The sequence below is a fragment of the Elephas maximus genome, chromosome 25 (assembly GCF_024166365.1).
Source record: "Elephas maximus indicus isolate mEleMax1 chromosome 25, mEleMax1 primary haplotype, whole genome shotgun sequence".
In the NCBI taxonomy this organism is placed as follows: domain Eukaryota; kingdom Metazoa; phylum Chordata; class Mammalia; order Proboscidea; family Elephantidae; genus Elephas; species Elephas maximus.
In genome coordinates this window covers 33564924-33580740 of record NC_064843.1, presented here as the reverse complement: position 1 = coordinate 33580740, position 15817 = coordinate 33564924, and the positions used below count along the sequence as shown (strand labels likewise).

Sequence of the window (15817 nt, the reverse complement as noted above, 5' to 3'; positions counted from 1 at the left end):
ATCAGTTAAATGTTATTGAATTATAAAGATTTTCACTTTTTAATGTGCATTACTTTTCTGTATCACCTTATAAAACTCTGCTTTTACATTCTAAACAGATTTATTTTTTGCAGGGAGGCAGATGCAAGCTCAAGATCCCAAGAAAGTATGCAAATACTTTAAAATGACTTTCTAATATTCAAAAGCAGAATGCCCCACAACCAGCCTCTAGCTCAGTCTGGCTCATGCTTTGTGGTACTAGCTGCAGGATTATTAGATTGTGATTGTTGAAAGCAGTGCAGGGATTGGTCTGGCCTTCATGGTATTAAGAGATGGCACCCATTGCAACTAGACCCTTTTGGGACTAGTCCAACCTGCCCATAGACCCTATTTAACTTCATCCTGGGTGGGCAGAAGCCTTAGGGAACAAATAAGAATAGTTTTTAAGATTTCAGAGCAGAGCTTCCCAATTACTCACCAAATTCCTTCTTCCCTTTCTAAATAATCACACGTATTTTAAAAAAGGGAGCCAGTTGTAGAGACACTCATTAAAATAAGTAGCTCCGGCAATTTAAATAACCCACTGGTTCACACCAGTTTTGGTTCTTAAATCTTACCAGAGTTTAAAATTTGCAAGGAAGGAGGTGAGGGAGTCTGGAGGCACAAAGCAACTGTCCAGAGTCTGGGGTGGGGTGGGGGGGCGGGGCTGGGAAAAAAACACTTCACATTTAAATAGCCCAATAGCACGGGCCTTCTGGGAAGCCTTTGTCCAAAGGGTAGAACAGAATAAGTTGGTGCCTGTATTGGCATAAAGATATGGCAGATAACCATTTAACAGCCAACTACTTTGCCCGCAGGATTCCACAGCTACCTCTGAGGCAGGACCTATCACTCTCATCTATCTTTGCAGATGGGAAAACAAAATTAGATTCTAGCTTCTAAGAGGTAGAGGTGGAAATGGAACCCAGGCAGCGGGACTCCAGAGCCTGGTAACTCTGATTATGTAGCCTCCCACTAAACAAAGGAAAGGCAAAAGAGACCCTTTAGAGCACAGGAAAAAAACTTCCAGATACGGTGGAGGGATCGACCCAGATCCAGCCCACACGTAAGAGTCCCACAAAAGCCAACAATGGCCCAGGGAATAAGAAGCAAAGGCCTTACCCTCCTAGGCTCCCGACTTGGTTTTGTCATCAGCCAGAAAGGAGGTGGGAAATAGGATTGGGAACATAAACTCAGTAAAGGGCGAACGAAAGAGGCACATCAGACTACAGGAGCTGCCAAAACACGTTTTTCATTAACGCGGAGTGGGGAGCCAGGCTCAGGGCCCCGGATCCGATCGTGGCCCCAGGCCACACAGAGCGGCGCAGCCGTCCTCAGCTCAGCCGCCCTCAGCTCCGCCGCTCAGCCCGTGATGCGCACATCGGTGCGGCGGCCCCGCCGCCGGGCCCGTGCTGCCTCGGGCAGGATGGCGAGCAGCTGCTCCTGCACCAGCATCTCCACGATCTGCTCCTTGGTGCGGATGTCGGGCCGCAGCCACTGGCGGGAAAGCTCCCGCAGCTGCCGGAACGCCTCCCGCGGGCCCGCCGCGTCCTGGTATCGGAACTGCCGGAAGCGCTGGCGGAACGTCTCGGGGCCGGGTCGGGAGCATCCAGGGCTCGGGGGCGAGCGCGGAGCGGCGTCGACCAGAGGAGCAAAGCCCAGGGGCGCGGGCCCAGCGGGCAGCTCCAGGGCTGCGGAAGCTGCCTCGGGAGGCGTAGGGATCGCCTCGGGGACCGCGGCGTGGGGGCTGGAGGGTTCGGGGACAGGCGGTGAGGCCTCTGGAATCGAAAAGGAACCTGCGGAGTTACGTTCCGGGTCCGACGTCGGGCCGGCTCCATCCTGTTCCTCCGGAGGCGCTGCGGGGCTCCCAGACGGCCCGGTGGTCGCCAAGCTCTCCTCCGTTGCTGCCATGACTCCGGCTCCGCACGTCACTCTGTCCGGCAGCTATGGGCTCAGCACTGCGTCTGCGCAGGGCTGGGGCGGGGGGAGGGGAGGAACGTTCCCGACTAAAGGGCAGGGGCCGCGCGACCCTAGACAGAGGCGGACGGGGGACGGCCTGGCAGCGCAGGAAGCCTACCTGCACCAGCGAGGCGCCACGAGTGGCCGGAAGCGGAAGTCTTCAGGCTTCTCTATGATCAGGTCGGCGCTCGAGAGCTGGGAAGCCACGTCGCTGCTCGAGGGAGAGTCGCCCCCTAGCGACTTACTTCAGGAAGACGCTGAGGTCGTGGAGCCGCAAGACAATCTAAGCGTGTGGGAACCTGAGTCCGATAATGGCTCTTCGGAGCACCCGTTTCAAGAGGAGGAAGAAAAGGAGGAGGAGGCGGGAAAGGAGGAAGAGAAAGTAAAGAAGGAGCACCCCGGAGGTGACGAGGTGTACTCCTCGACTGGGCTCCTTAGCTTCCTTGACCACTTCATCTTTCAGGTGACCCGCCCCTGGCCCCAAGGGCGCTCCTCCTCACTGGACCCTAGTTAGGATGATAGGGAGCCATGGGTTCTCCGGGGCTGGCACCTGGCTCGGGTAAAGCGGTGCAGCACAGCAGGCGGGGCGCTGGGGAGGGCCTGGCTCCGGGGCGGCTGTGCGGTTTCGAGTCTGGACCTCCCCACTCACCGGCATGCATCCTTCACTCCTAAATCCTTCAACCATCAAACAAGGAGGGCGTGACACCTGTCTCAATGCGAGAATGACAGATACAACGTGTGTAAGATTCTCAACACACTGCGTGTCCTCTGCGGGCTTGGCTTGGACTGTAAATGCCTTGCCCCACGGCGTGGCCAACAGCCTCATGTGTGTACTGAGCGCTTGAAATGTAGTTCGACCCAATTGAGATGTGTTGTAATGTAAAAGCCTGGATTTCAAAGATTTAGTACGAAAACATAATATAAAATGTATGAATAAGTTTATATTGATTACAGGTTGAAGTTATAGTATTTTGCATATATTAGGTCAAATAAAAAACGTTATTAAAATTAATTTCACCTGTTTCTTTTTGCTTTTGGCTACTACAAAATTTCTGTTCCCCAGCACTGAGCAGACTTAAGGCTAAGATGCCTTGGTACAGTACCCATTGCAGAGTTTATTCGCTTTGTGGCCTCAGGCAGTAATAGCACCTACCTCTCAGAGTTGTTGGATTAACTGAGTAAGCACTTGGAAAGAAAGGGCTTTTTGAGTGTTTGGTAGACTGCTATCTCTGAGCTACAGTTTTCTTATCTGTAAAATGTGGATGTAATAGAATTTACCTCATAAAGGATACGCTGAGAATTCAGTGAGATGAGGCAGGTAAAAAGCACCTAGCTCTGAAAACCCTTCAGTAAATGGTATTCTGTTTTTTTTTTTTTTTTAATATTTTATTTGTTATTGTGCTTTAGGTGAAAGTTTACAGCTCAAGTTAATTTTCATACAAAAATTTATACACATATTGTTATGTAACTAGTTGAAATCCCTGTAATGTGACAGCACACTCCCCCTTTCCACCCTGGGTTTCCCATGTCCATCCAACCAGCTCCTGTCCATTCGTGCCTTCTCATCCTGCCTCTGGACAGGAGCCACCCGTTTGGTCTCCTGTATCTGCTTGGACTAAGAAGCATACTCTTCACAAGTATTATTTTCTGTTTTATAGTCCGGTCTCCTCTTTGTCTGAAGAGTGGGCTTGGGGAGTGGTTTTAGTTCTGGGTTAACAGAGCATCCGAGGGCCCTGGCTTCGAGGGTTCCTCCAGTCTCAGACCCTTAACTCTGGTCTTTTTACTAGAATTTGAGTTCTGCTCCACACTTTTCTCCTGCTCTGTCAGGGACTTTCTATTGTGTTTCCTGTCAGGGTGGTTGTTGGTGGTAACCAGGTACTACCTAGTTCTTCTGGTCTCAGGTTGATGGAGTCTCTGGTTTATGTGGCCCTTTTGTCTCTTGGGCTAATATTTTCCCTATGTCTTTGGTTTTCTTCATTCTCCTCTGGTCTAAGTGGATTGGGATCAATTGATACATCTCAGATGGCTGTTCACAAACTTTTAAGGCTCCAGACACCACTCACCGAGGTGGGATGCAGAACATTTTAATAAACTTTGTCATGCCAGTTGACCTAGATGTCCCCTGAAACTATGGTCCTCAGACCCCAACCCCTGCTACTCTGTCCCTCGAATGTTTGGTTGTGTTCAGGAAACTTCTTTGCTTTGGTCCGGTTCTGCTGATTTCCCCTGTATTGTGTGTTGTCCCTCACTTCACCTAAGGTAATTCTTGTCTACTATCTAGTTAGTGAATCCCCTTCTCCCTTCCTCCCCACCCTTGTAACCATCAAAGAATGTTTTCTTGTGTTTCAACCTTGTCTTGAGTTCTTATAATAGTGGTCTCATACAATATTTGTCCTATTGTGACTGACTACTTTTACTCAGCATAATGCCTTCTAGATTCATCCATGTAGTGATAAGTTTTGCGGATTCATCATTGTTCTTTATTGTTGTGTAGTATTCCATTGTGTGTGTACCATAATTTGTTTATCCATTCGTCTGTTGATGGGCACCTAGGTTGTTTCCATCTTTTTGCTGTTGTGAACAGTGCTGCAGTGAACACGGGTATGCATATACCTAGTCATGTGATGACTCTTATTTCTCTAGGATGTATTCCAAGGAGTGTGGTTGCTGGGTCATATCATTCTATTTCTAGATTTTTTAGGAAGCGCCAAATCTATTTCCAAAGTGGTTGTACCATTTTATATTCCCACCAGCAGTGCAAAGTGTTCCAGTCTCTCCATAACCTCCCCAACATTTATTATTTTGTGTTTTTGGATTAGGGCTAGCCTTGTTAGGGTGAGATGGTATCTCATTGTAGTTTTGATTTGCATTTCTCTTGTATTCTGTTTGACAGCCAACTCACAAACAGGATTTGAATCCCCGTTTCACAGATTGAGAAACAAGCCCAGAGAAGGACAGGGGCCTATCTGAAAAGCTCTGTATAACCCTGGAAGCTCTTTGCAGTATGCGTAGACATGTTTAACAGCCAACACACCAGTGACCCTCCCATAGGATGTGCTCCCTCGGATAGGTAGAAGTCAGTCCTCAGTTTCCACAGCCTGAAAACCTTGAAAATCATCATACCAAAACCCAACCAAACTCATTGTCATTGATTCTGACCCCTAGCAACCCTATGGGACACAGTAGAACTGCCCCATAGGGTTTCCAAGGCTGTAAATCTTTATGGGAGCAGACTACCACATCTTTCTCCCATGGGGCGACTGGTAGGTTCAAACCACCAACCTTTCAGTTAGCAGCCAAGCACTTAACCACTGTGCCACCAGGGCTCCTGAAAGTTATCAAAATAGGCTTTTAATTATTTTAAAATCAGCTATTGACATATAAAAGTTAGGTGATTTCACATACAAGTCTGGATTTCCTGCTTTCCTTGAAAAAGTGGAAGAGCTGGCCACACTGGACCTACATTCCTGCAGGTCAACAATCAGATGGAGCAGAGTAGAGTTTCCTTCCTATAGACAAGATACTGTGTTCCAGTTGGCCTCAATCCCCACCACTTCCTATTGTTCCCTGAAACAGAATGCTTACATTTATTATTGCTCTGAGGTTGTTGTTTTTCCTCACAGCTGATATTTTTGTTTTCTCAGAGGTGGTGGCTTAGTTATCTAGTGCTGCTGTAACAAAAATACCACAAATGGGTGGTTTAAAGAACAGAAATTTATTGTCTCACAGCTATGGAGGCTAGATGTCCAAAGCAGGACATCAGCATCCCCGCCATGTCAGTAGCCTTGGGTATTCGTTGGTGTTTCTTGGCATTCCTTAGCTTGTGGACAGTTACTTACATGGTCTGTTCCCCTGTGTGTGTGTGTGTGTGTGTGTCGATTCTGCTCTTTTTATAAGACACCACTCAAAAGGGATTAGATTTAGGATTTACCCTACTCCCCAATGATTTCATTAACATAACAAAAGAAAACCCCTATTTCCAAACAGGATCATATTTACACATACTTGGAAAGAAAGGGATTAGGATTTCAGTATATATTTTGGGGAGACACAATTCAATCCATAACAGGTGGGAAAATACAGGGCTAATTTTTTTTTTTTAATTAACTTTTATTGAGCTTCAAGTGAACATTTACAAGTCAAGTCAAACTGTCACATATAAGTTTATATACACCTTACTCCGTACTCCCACTTGCTGTCCCCCTAATGAGTCGGCCCTTCGAGTCTCTCCTTTCGTGACAATTTTGCCAGCTTCCAACTCTCTCTACCCTCCCATCCCCCCTCCAGACAGGAGATGCCAACACAGTCTCAAGTGTCCACCTGATACAAATAGCTCACTCTTCATCAGCATCTCTCTCCTACCCACTGTCCAGTCCCTTCCATGTATGATGAGTTGTCTTTGGGAATGGTTCCTGTCCTGGGCCAACAGAAGGTTTGGGGACCATGACCGCCGGGATTCCTCTAGTCTCAGTCAGACCATTAAGTATGGTCTTTTTGTGAGAATTTGGGGTCTGCATCCCACTGATCTCCTGCTCCCTCAGGAGTTCTCTGTTGTGCTCCCTGTCAGGGCAGTCATCGGTTGTGGCCGACTAATGTTTTTTATATCTATTGACTTTAAACCTTTACTTCCCTTGCCTGGTCCTTAGGCAGTTGGGTTTGCTGAGCAAACCAACAGTCCTATTCCCTGTGTGTTAACAGGCAGTCGGTGTTCAGTGCAAAGGGAGCCCACCAACTGCTTCTGCAAGGGTGAGGAGGCATGGGAGGCTTCACAGGGGAGGGGGCCTTTAAGCTGAGACTCAAGAAGAAAAAGGTTGGAGTTAGGGAGCATTCCAGGTAGAAGGCACTGTGCCTGACTGTACAAAGGCACAAGTGAGTGGTAGCAAAACTTTGTGGAAGCTGCAGGCTAGACAGGGTAGTGGCTGAGGTCTGAGGAGGGGTGAGAGAGATGGTTGGAAGGTTGGTGGTGGCCAAGTCATAAACAGCCTAGAATTCCATGTTGAAAAATTTAGTCCGTGTCCTCTTGTGAAAAAGAATGAACTCTTGTGGTACTTGGAATCATGGAATGTTAGATCTCTAGTCCATTTCTTCATCTCTGTTAGAATCATGAAATATTAGAGATGGAAGGAGGGACCTAGGATCTATTACATGTAATCGATCTTAGAGATCTATTAAAATCACGGAATGTTTGGCCAGAAGCAGCCTTAGAGATCAAATTAAAAAAAAATCCAATTCTGTTATTCTTAATCCTTTGTGGGGCAGTAAACCCCCAGATTCTGAAAAGTTATAATACCTCTCCCTAGAAGAGAGATGCACTTAACACATTTCTGCATATAACTTTGGGTAATTTACAGATATACTTAAACCCATCCAGAGACCCTATGTTAAGTTTAGAATATATATTGATGTATATTCCATTCTTCTGAATTTTGCAGATTAAGGAATCAAAACACCAAGAGACGGAATGGGCCAAAATCAAAAGCTTTGTAAGTAGTTCCATGAGAACAGATGTTTTTTCTTCATTTATAATTATTGCCATTTTATTCATCTGGCCAAGAGACCTAGAGGTAATTTGAAGTTTCCATTTCTTTTTTATAGTTCTTTCATCAAGAGTTCAAGTGTCCTTCGGTTACATAAGCTTCTTAGTCATAACCAAACACCTTGAGGGACTGAGTCACTTCGCTTGAGCACTTAGGACCATAGTCTCGGGGGATATCTAGGTCAATTGGTGTAACACAGTCCATAAAAGCAATGTTTTACATCCTACTTTGGTGAATAGTGACTGGGGTCTTAAAAGCTTACAAGTGGCCATCTAAGATACAACTACTGGTCTCTTCCTGTCTGGAACAAAGAAGGGCGAAGAAAATCAGAGTCTCAGGGAAACAATTAATCCAGAGGACCAATGGACCACTGAACCGTAGCCTCCACTAGCTTGAGACCAGAAGAGCTAGATGGTGCCCAGCTACCACTACCTACTGCTCTGGTAGGGATCACAGTAGAAAGTCCTGGACAGAGTGGGAGAAAAATGTAGAACAAAATTCAAATTCATAAAAAAGACCAGACTTACTGGTCTGATGGAAACTGGTGGAACCCCCAAGATTATGGCCCTTAGACACCTCCAGACCTGGAACTGAGCCCACTCCCAGAAATCACCTTTCAGGAAATCACCTTTCAGCCAAACAATAGACTGGCCTACGAAGTAAACAGTAACACCCGTGAGGAACATGCTTCTCAGAAAAATCAACCACACAAGACCAAATGGGCAGCATTTGACCAAAAACAAAGTACAGAAGGCAGGGATGGGCAGGAAAGATGGGCAAATGGGGAACCCAGGGAGGAAGTGGGTAAAATGCTGACGCATAGAGAGGATAGCAACTAATGTGATGACACAAAATGTGTACAGATTATTGAACGGGAAACTAATTTATGCTGTAAACTTTCACCCAAGCCACAATAAAATGTTAAAAAAAAAAAAAATTTAAGTGCCCTCAATGCCCTCATAAGCTGGTTACACATTATTTTATTGAATCTTATTTTTAAAAATCTTCAATTGTTGGTGTGTGTGTGACACAAATAATGTGTTCATTAGAAAGTATGTCTAAGCAAAAAGCAATAAAACACAAACCACACAGAAATAAGCATAGTTAAGTATTTGATATAAGGAGTCCTGGTGGCAGGTGAAATGGTTAATCACTCGTCTGCTAACAGAAAGGTTGGAAGTTTGAACCTACCCGGCAGCTCCCTGGAAGAAAAGACCTGCCAATCTGCACCTATAAAGATCACAGCCTAGAATGCCCTATGGGGCAGTTCTACTCTGCCACATGGGTTCGCAATGACTTGAAATAGACTCGATGGCACCTAACAACAAAAGCAACAACAAGTGTTTGATATATGTATGAATGCATACACACACACATGCACACAATTTGGGATTTTCTCCTACATGTTTGAGCTGATACTAAATATGCTGTTTTGTAACCTGTTGTCTTACTTCACCATATGGAATGAGCATCTTTCCACGCATATGTATAAAACTTCCCAATTGAGATATAAACCTGGAAAATGGGTCAAAATGCAAAATCCAGTGAGATGCTTGGTAACAAGGAAACCACTTAGAACAAAATGCCCCCAGATGAATAAAAGTAAAATGAGGGTCAAAGATATATCAGAAAATGCTAACACAAAGCAGGGGCCAGATTCTAATATCAGACAAAAAGAATCCAAAGCAATTTGGAATTCTTATGACTCCTAGTTCAGTGCTCAGATCATATTACCCAAAAACCCATTGCCTTTGAGTTAATTCTGACTCATGGCGACCCTATAGGACAGCGTAGAGCTGCCCCATAGAGTTTCCAAGGAGCAGCTGGTACATTCAAACTGCCGACCCCGTGGGTAGCAGCCTGAGCTCTTAACTATTGTGCCACCAGGGTTTCCAAGAGGATATTGTTCCCTGACTGGGAGTTGAATTCTGGCTGAGGGCATGAGAACGCCAAATCCTTACCACTAGATCACCAGGGAGCTTCGGATCATATTAGGCCTTTGTATTATCACTGGATGGGTGCTCACATGGGAAGAGATCATGAATCATCCCATCTCTTATCATAAATCACTATCACTTAGCTTCCAGCACAGGGCCTGCGGTGGATTGCGGTCCATCCCTGTGAAAGGAGAGCTCTAATACAATTCTCAGGCTCTTTCAGTCAGTGACATTGTGTCTTTTGATGGCATGCTGTTGTGGAAAAGAAGCATGAATACTCTTTTTTTTTTTTAGCTTTTTATTTTGAAATAATTATAAATTTACAGGTTGTTGTTATTGTGTTGTTGTTGTTAGGTGCCGTCGAGTCGGTTCTGACTCATAGCGACCCTATGCACAACAGAACGAAACACTGCCCGGTCCTGCGCCACCCTTACAATCATTGTTATGCTTGAGCTCATTGTTGCAGCCACTGTGTCAATCCACCTCATTGACCACTGACCCTGTACTCTGCCAAGCATGATGTCCTTCTCCAGGGACTGATCCCTCCTGACAACATGTCCAAAGTATGTAAGATGCAGTCTTGCCATCCTTGCTTCTAAGGAGCATTCTGGTTGTACTTCTTCTAAGACAGATTTGTTCTTTCTTTCGGCAGTCCATGGTATATTCAATATTCTTCGTCGCCACCACAATTCAAAGGTGTCAGTTCTTCTTCGGTCTTCCTTATTCTTTGTCCAGCTTTCACATGCATATGATGCAATTGAAAATACCATGGCTTGGGTCAGGCGCACCTTAGTCTTCAGGGTGACATCTTTGCTCTTCAACACTTTAAAGAGGTCCTTTGCAGCAGATTTACCCAATGCAATGTGTCTCTTGATTTCTTGACTGCTGCTTCCATGGCTGTTGATTGTGGATCCAAGTAAAATGAAATCCTTGACAACTTCAACCTTTTCTCTGTTTATCATGATGTTGCTCATGGGTCCAGTTGTGAGGATTTTTGTTTTCTTTATGTTGAGGTGCAATCCATACTGAAGGCAAATTTACAGGAAGTTGTAAAAATAGTACAGAGAAGTCTCATGTACCTTTCACCCAATTTCCCCAATGTTAACATCTTTCCTTAACTACAGTACAATATCAAAACATTGGTAGAATTCACAGACCTTGTTCAGATTTCACATGTACTTGTGTGTATGTGTGTGTGTAGAGGTGTATGCAATTTTATCACATGTGTAGATACATGCAACTACCACCACAATCAAGACGTAGAACTGTTTGATCAGCACATTTTTCGTGGTGCCTCTTTATAATTACATCCGTTCCCCTCCCCTCTCCTTCCCTCCGTCCTTATCTCCTGGCTACAACTAATCTGTCCTCCATCTCTGTAATTTTGTCGTTTTGAGAATGTTGTATATATGGAATCATACAGTCTTTTGGGATTGGCTTTATTCATTCAGCGTAATTCCCTGGAGATTCATGCAGGGAGTATATCAATACATAGCTGGCTCCTTTTTATTGCTGAGTAGTATTCCATGGTGTAGATGTACCGCAGTTTGTTGAGCCATCACCTGTTGAGGGATATTTGGATTGTTTCCAATTTGGGAATATTACAAATAAACCTGCTATGAATTTTTTTATAATGTGGTCTTGGGTAAGTCATATAATCTTTCTTAGTCTGAGAATAAGAACTACTACACAGGATGGCTCCGTAAAGTCAATGAGGAAATATATACATAAGAGAATTGGTTCAGGGTCTGGCACAAAGTATGCATTTAGTAATCCTTTTAAATGGTAATAATTATGAAAGGGATAATACTTATTTGAATGTGTAAGTTCTAGTATATGATATTAAAAAAGTCACAGGCATTGCTATTATCATCATCACTATTATTAGCCATTTTGAGCATCTGCATGTACAGGACACTTTATTTACAGGAGAGAAATTGAGGTCTCGAGAGATTAATTAGTTTTCTCAAGTTCAGCCAATAAATGGCACACTTGGAATTGAAACCCAGGTTTAACCTGGAAACCAAAGGAAGCTGTGGAATGATTTAAGCAGAGGAGGGATGTGATCAGGAGTTGTTTTAGGAGACTCATTCTGAATGCACTGTAAAGAATGTTTTCCTTATTGCTGAATATTTAGATTGTTTCTAATTTTCCATTATTAAAATAACAAAGTGACACATTTAGTGCTTAAAGCTTTTTTTGTATTTTGTAATACAATTGTCTGTTGTTATCACATCTATTTGGTTTCTGAATTTGAAAAGCTAGAGTTCTGATAGCAAGGGTTTGAATAGCAAGGGATACCTGTATTTCCTTAGGCTGTATTTCCAGAACAGAAATTAATGAATGAAATCTTTTTATATATATTACCACCTTGCTTTCTGTAGAAATGCATTTGATTCATAGAACCTTAGTACAACCCCTTTACTTCACAAATGTACAAACTAAAGTTCAGAGAAGGAAAGTACAAGTCAGGGTAGAATTCAGGGCTCAGCAACGTATGAGAGTTTTAGTTGCTCTGTATCCTCACCGGCATTTGGTATTCTCAGATTTTTAAAAAGCCAATGGAATAAATGCTGTTCTGCTGCTATTCATAAGGCTTTCATTCTGTGGTACATAGGGTCACTATGAGTTGGAACCGACTCAATGGGCAGCACCTAACAACAACTGTTGGGATGAATGTGTAGTGGTATCTCATTTTGGTTTTAATTTAAAATTTTTTAATAACTAAAGGTGTTGAGCGTCTTTTCATATACTTTTTTGCTTCCAATATATCTTCTTTGGTAAAGTGTTAAATCTTTTGCACATTTTAAAAATTGGCCTGTTTGGCCCAAACCAGCTGGTAATAGGACATAAGTGATTCAAAGGCTGGAACAATCAAGACAGAGGAATCTAGTAGCCCATCTGCGTATATTGAAAGAAAACAAAACAAGATAACACTCAGTGAACAAATATAAAATAAATCATTACAATATCTTATAGATGGCTTAGAGACAGCAGTCGATATCAAACCACATAAAGAAGCAGACCATGATTGCTTCTACAACTCCCCAAATTAAAGAATCAAAATCTTTCCCAAATGAAGATACAATCCTGGAATTGCCAGATGCAGAATATAAAAAACTGATATACAGAATGCTTCAAGACATCAGGGATGACCTCAGAAATGAAATAAGGCAATCTACAGAAAAAGCCAAGGAACACACTGATAAAGCAGTTGAAGAAATCAAAAAGATTATTCAAGAACATAGTGGAAAAATTAATAAGCTGCCAGAATCCATAGAGAGACAGCATTCAGAAATCCAAAAGATTAACAGTAAACTTACGGAGTTAGAAAACTCAATAGGAAGTCAGAGGAGCAGAATCGAGCAACTGGAATGCAGAGTGGGGGAGTTGGAGGATAAGGCAATTGACTCCTATATAGTTGAAGAAAAATCAGATAAAAGAATTTTAAAAAATGAAGAAACCCTAAGAATCATGTGGGACTCTATCAAGAAGAATAACTTGCATGTGATTGGAGTTCCAGAACAGGGAGGGATAACAGAAAATACAGAGAGAATAGTTGAAGATCTGTTGGCAGAAAACTTCCCTGGCATCATAAAAGATGAAAGGATATCCATCCAAGATGCTCACCGAACCCCATATAAGACTGATCCAAAAAGAAAATCACCAAGGCATATTATCATCAAACTTGCCAAAACCAAAGATAAAGAGAAAATTTTAAAAGCAGCCAGGGATAAAAGAAAAGTCTCCTGTAAAGGAGAATCAATAAGAATAAGTTCAGACTACTCAGCAGAAACCATGCAGTCAAGAAGGCAATGGGATGACATGTATAGAGCACTGAAGGAGAAAAACTGCCAGCCAAAGATCATAAAAAAATATATATATATATATATCCAGCAAAACTCTCTCTCAAATATGAAGGTGAAATTAAAACATTTACAGATAAACACAAGCTTAGAGAATTTGCACAAACCAAACCAAACCTGCAAGAATTACTAAAGGAAATTGTTTGGTAAGAAAATCAATAATATCAGATACCAGCACAACACAAGGTCACAGAACAGAACATCCTGATATCAACTGAAATAGGGAAATCACAAAAACAAATTAAGATTAATTTTAAAAAGAAAAAAATACTCAAAATGGGGAATCATTGAAGTCATTATGTAAAAGATCACAATAATCAAAAAGAAGGACTAAATACAGGAGGCATAGATCTTCCATATGGAGAGGAAAACAAGGCGATATAGGATAAGACAAGTTAGGTTTTTACTTAGAAAAATAGGGGTAAATATTAAGGTAACCACAAAGAGGTCTAAGAATTCCATAATTCAAAATAAAAACCAGGAAAAACATAACAACTCAGCAAACAAATTCAACTACTATGAAAATGAGGAACACACAATTTACAAAGAAAAACTTCTCAGCACAAAAAAGTAAGTGGAAAAATGAAATTGTCAACAACACACACAAAAACGCATCAAGATGACAGCACTAAACTCATCTTTAATTACGCTGAATGTAAATGGACTAAATGCACCAATAAAGAGACAGAGAGTCTCAGACTGGAAAAAGAAACACGATCTGTCTATATGCTGCCTACAAGAGACACATCTTAGACTTAGAGACACAAACAAACTAAAACTCTTAAGGATGGAAAAAAACATATCAAGCAAACAGCAATCAAAAAAGAGCAGGAGTGGCAATATTAATTTCTGACAAAATAGACTTTAAAGTTAAATCCACCACAAAGGATAAAGAAGGACACTACATAATAATTAAAGGCACAATTTACCAGGAAGATAAAACCATATTAAATATTTATGCACCCAATGACAGGCCTGCAAGATACATACAACAAACTTTAACAGAACTGAAAAGTGAGATAGACACCATCACAATTATACTAGGAGACTTCAACACACCACTTTCAGAGAAGGATAGGACTTCCAGTAAGAAGCTCAATAGAGACAGGGAAGACCTAATTGCTACAATCAACCAACTTGACCTCATAGACTTATACAGAACACTCCACCCAACAGCTGCAAAGTATACTTTTTTCCTAGTGCACATGGAACATTCTCTAGAATAGATCACATATTAGGTCATAAAACAAACCTTTGCAGAATCCAAAACATCGAAATATTACAAAGCATCTTCTCAGACCACAAGGCCATAAAAGTGGAAATCAATAACAGAAAAATCAGGGAAAAGAAATCAAATAGTTGGAAACTGAACAATACCCTGCTCAAAAAAGACTGGGTTATAGAAGACATTAAGGAGGGAATAAAGAAATTCATAGAATGCAATGAGAATGAAAACACTTCCTATCAAAACCTCTGGGACATAGCAAAAGCAGTGCTCAGAGGTCAATTTATATCGATAAATGCACACATACATAAAGAAGAAAGAGCCAAAATCAGAGAACTGTCCTTACAACTTGAACAAATAGAACGGGAGCAACAAAAGAATCCATCAGGCATCAGAAAAAAACAAATAATAAAAATTAGAACTGAACTAAATGAATTAGAGAACAGGAAAACAATTGAAAGAATTAACAAAGCCAAAAGCTGGTTCTTTGAAAAAATTAACAAAATTGATAAACCATTGGCCAGACTGACTAAAGAAATACAGGAAAGGAAACAACCCGAATAAAAAATGAGATGGGCCATATCACAACAGACCCAACTGAAATTAAAAGAATTATATCAGATAATTATGAAAAATTGTACTCAAACAAATTTGCAAACCTAGAAGAAATGGATGAATTCCTAGAAAAACACTACCTACCTAAACTAACACAATCAGAAGTAGAACAACTAAATAGACCCATAACAAAAAAAGAGATTGAAAAGGTAATCAAAAAACTCCCAACAAAAAAAAGCCCTGGCCGGGACAGCTTCACTGCAGAGTTCTACCAAACTTTCAGAGAAGAGTTAACGCCACTACTACTAAAGGTATTTCAAAGCATAGAAAATGACGTAATACTACCTAACTCATTCTGTGAAGCCAGCATATCCCTGATACCAAAACCAGGTAAAGACACCACAAAAAAAGAAAATTACAGACCTATATCCCTCATGAACATAGATGCAAAAATCCTCAATAAAATTCTAGCCAAAAGAATTCAGCAACATATCAAAAAAATAATCCACCACGACCAAGTGGGATTTATAGCAGGTATGCAAGGCTGGTTTAATATTAGAAAAACCATTAATGTAATCCACCATATAAATAAAACAAAAGAAAGACAAAAACCACATGATCTTATCAATTGATGCAGAAAAGGCATTTGACAAAGTCCAACACCCATTTATGATAAAAACTCTCAGCAAAATAGGAACTGAAGGAAGATACCTCAACATA

General features: G+C 41.9%; 2 protein-coding genes across 2 annotated transcripts in view; one reads left to right on the top strand and one right to left on the bottom strand.

The window, feature by feature from the left end:
• Nucleotides 1–28: 28 nt before the first annotated feature.
• SCAND1 (SCAN domain containing 1) lies at nt 29–2130 on the bottom strand. The gene has a single exon (XM_049868736.1). The coding sequence runs from the start codon at nt 1927–1929 to the stop codon at nt 1381–1383; it is 549 nt and encodes a 182-aa protein (XP_049724693.1). The 5' UTR covers nt 1930–2130; the 3' UTR covers nt 29–1380.
• The window catches only part of LOC126067332 (uncharacterized), a 29804-nt gene continuing 15914 nt past the window's right edge, over nt 1928–15817 (top strand). The window contains exons 1-2 of the mRNA XM_049869133.1: nt 1928–2440; nt 7410–7460. Of these exons, the coding sequence (XP_049725090.1) occupies nt 1928–2440; nt 7410–7460 (564 nt within the window). The remainder of the gene's footprint in view (nt 2441–7409; nt 7461–15817) is intronic.

Excerpts from the sequence above, each read along its gene's own strand:
- SCAND1 (XM_049868736.1), bottom strand. The coding sequence starts at position 1,929 with ATGGCAGCAACGGAGGAGAGCTTGGCGACCACCGGGCCGTCTGGGAGC.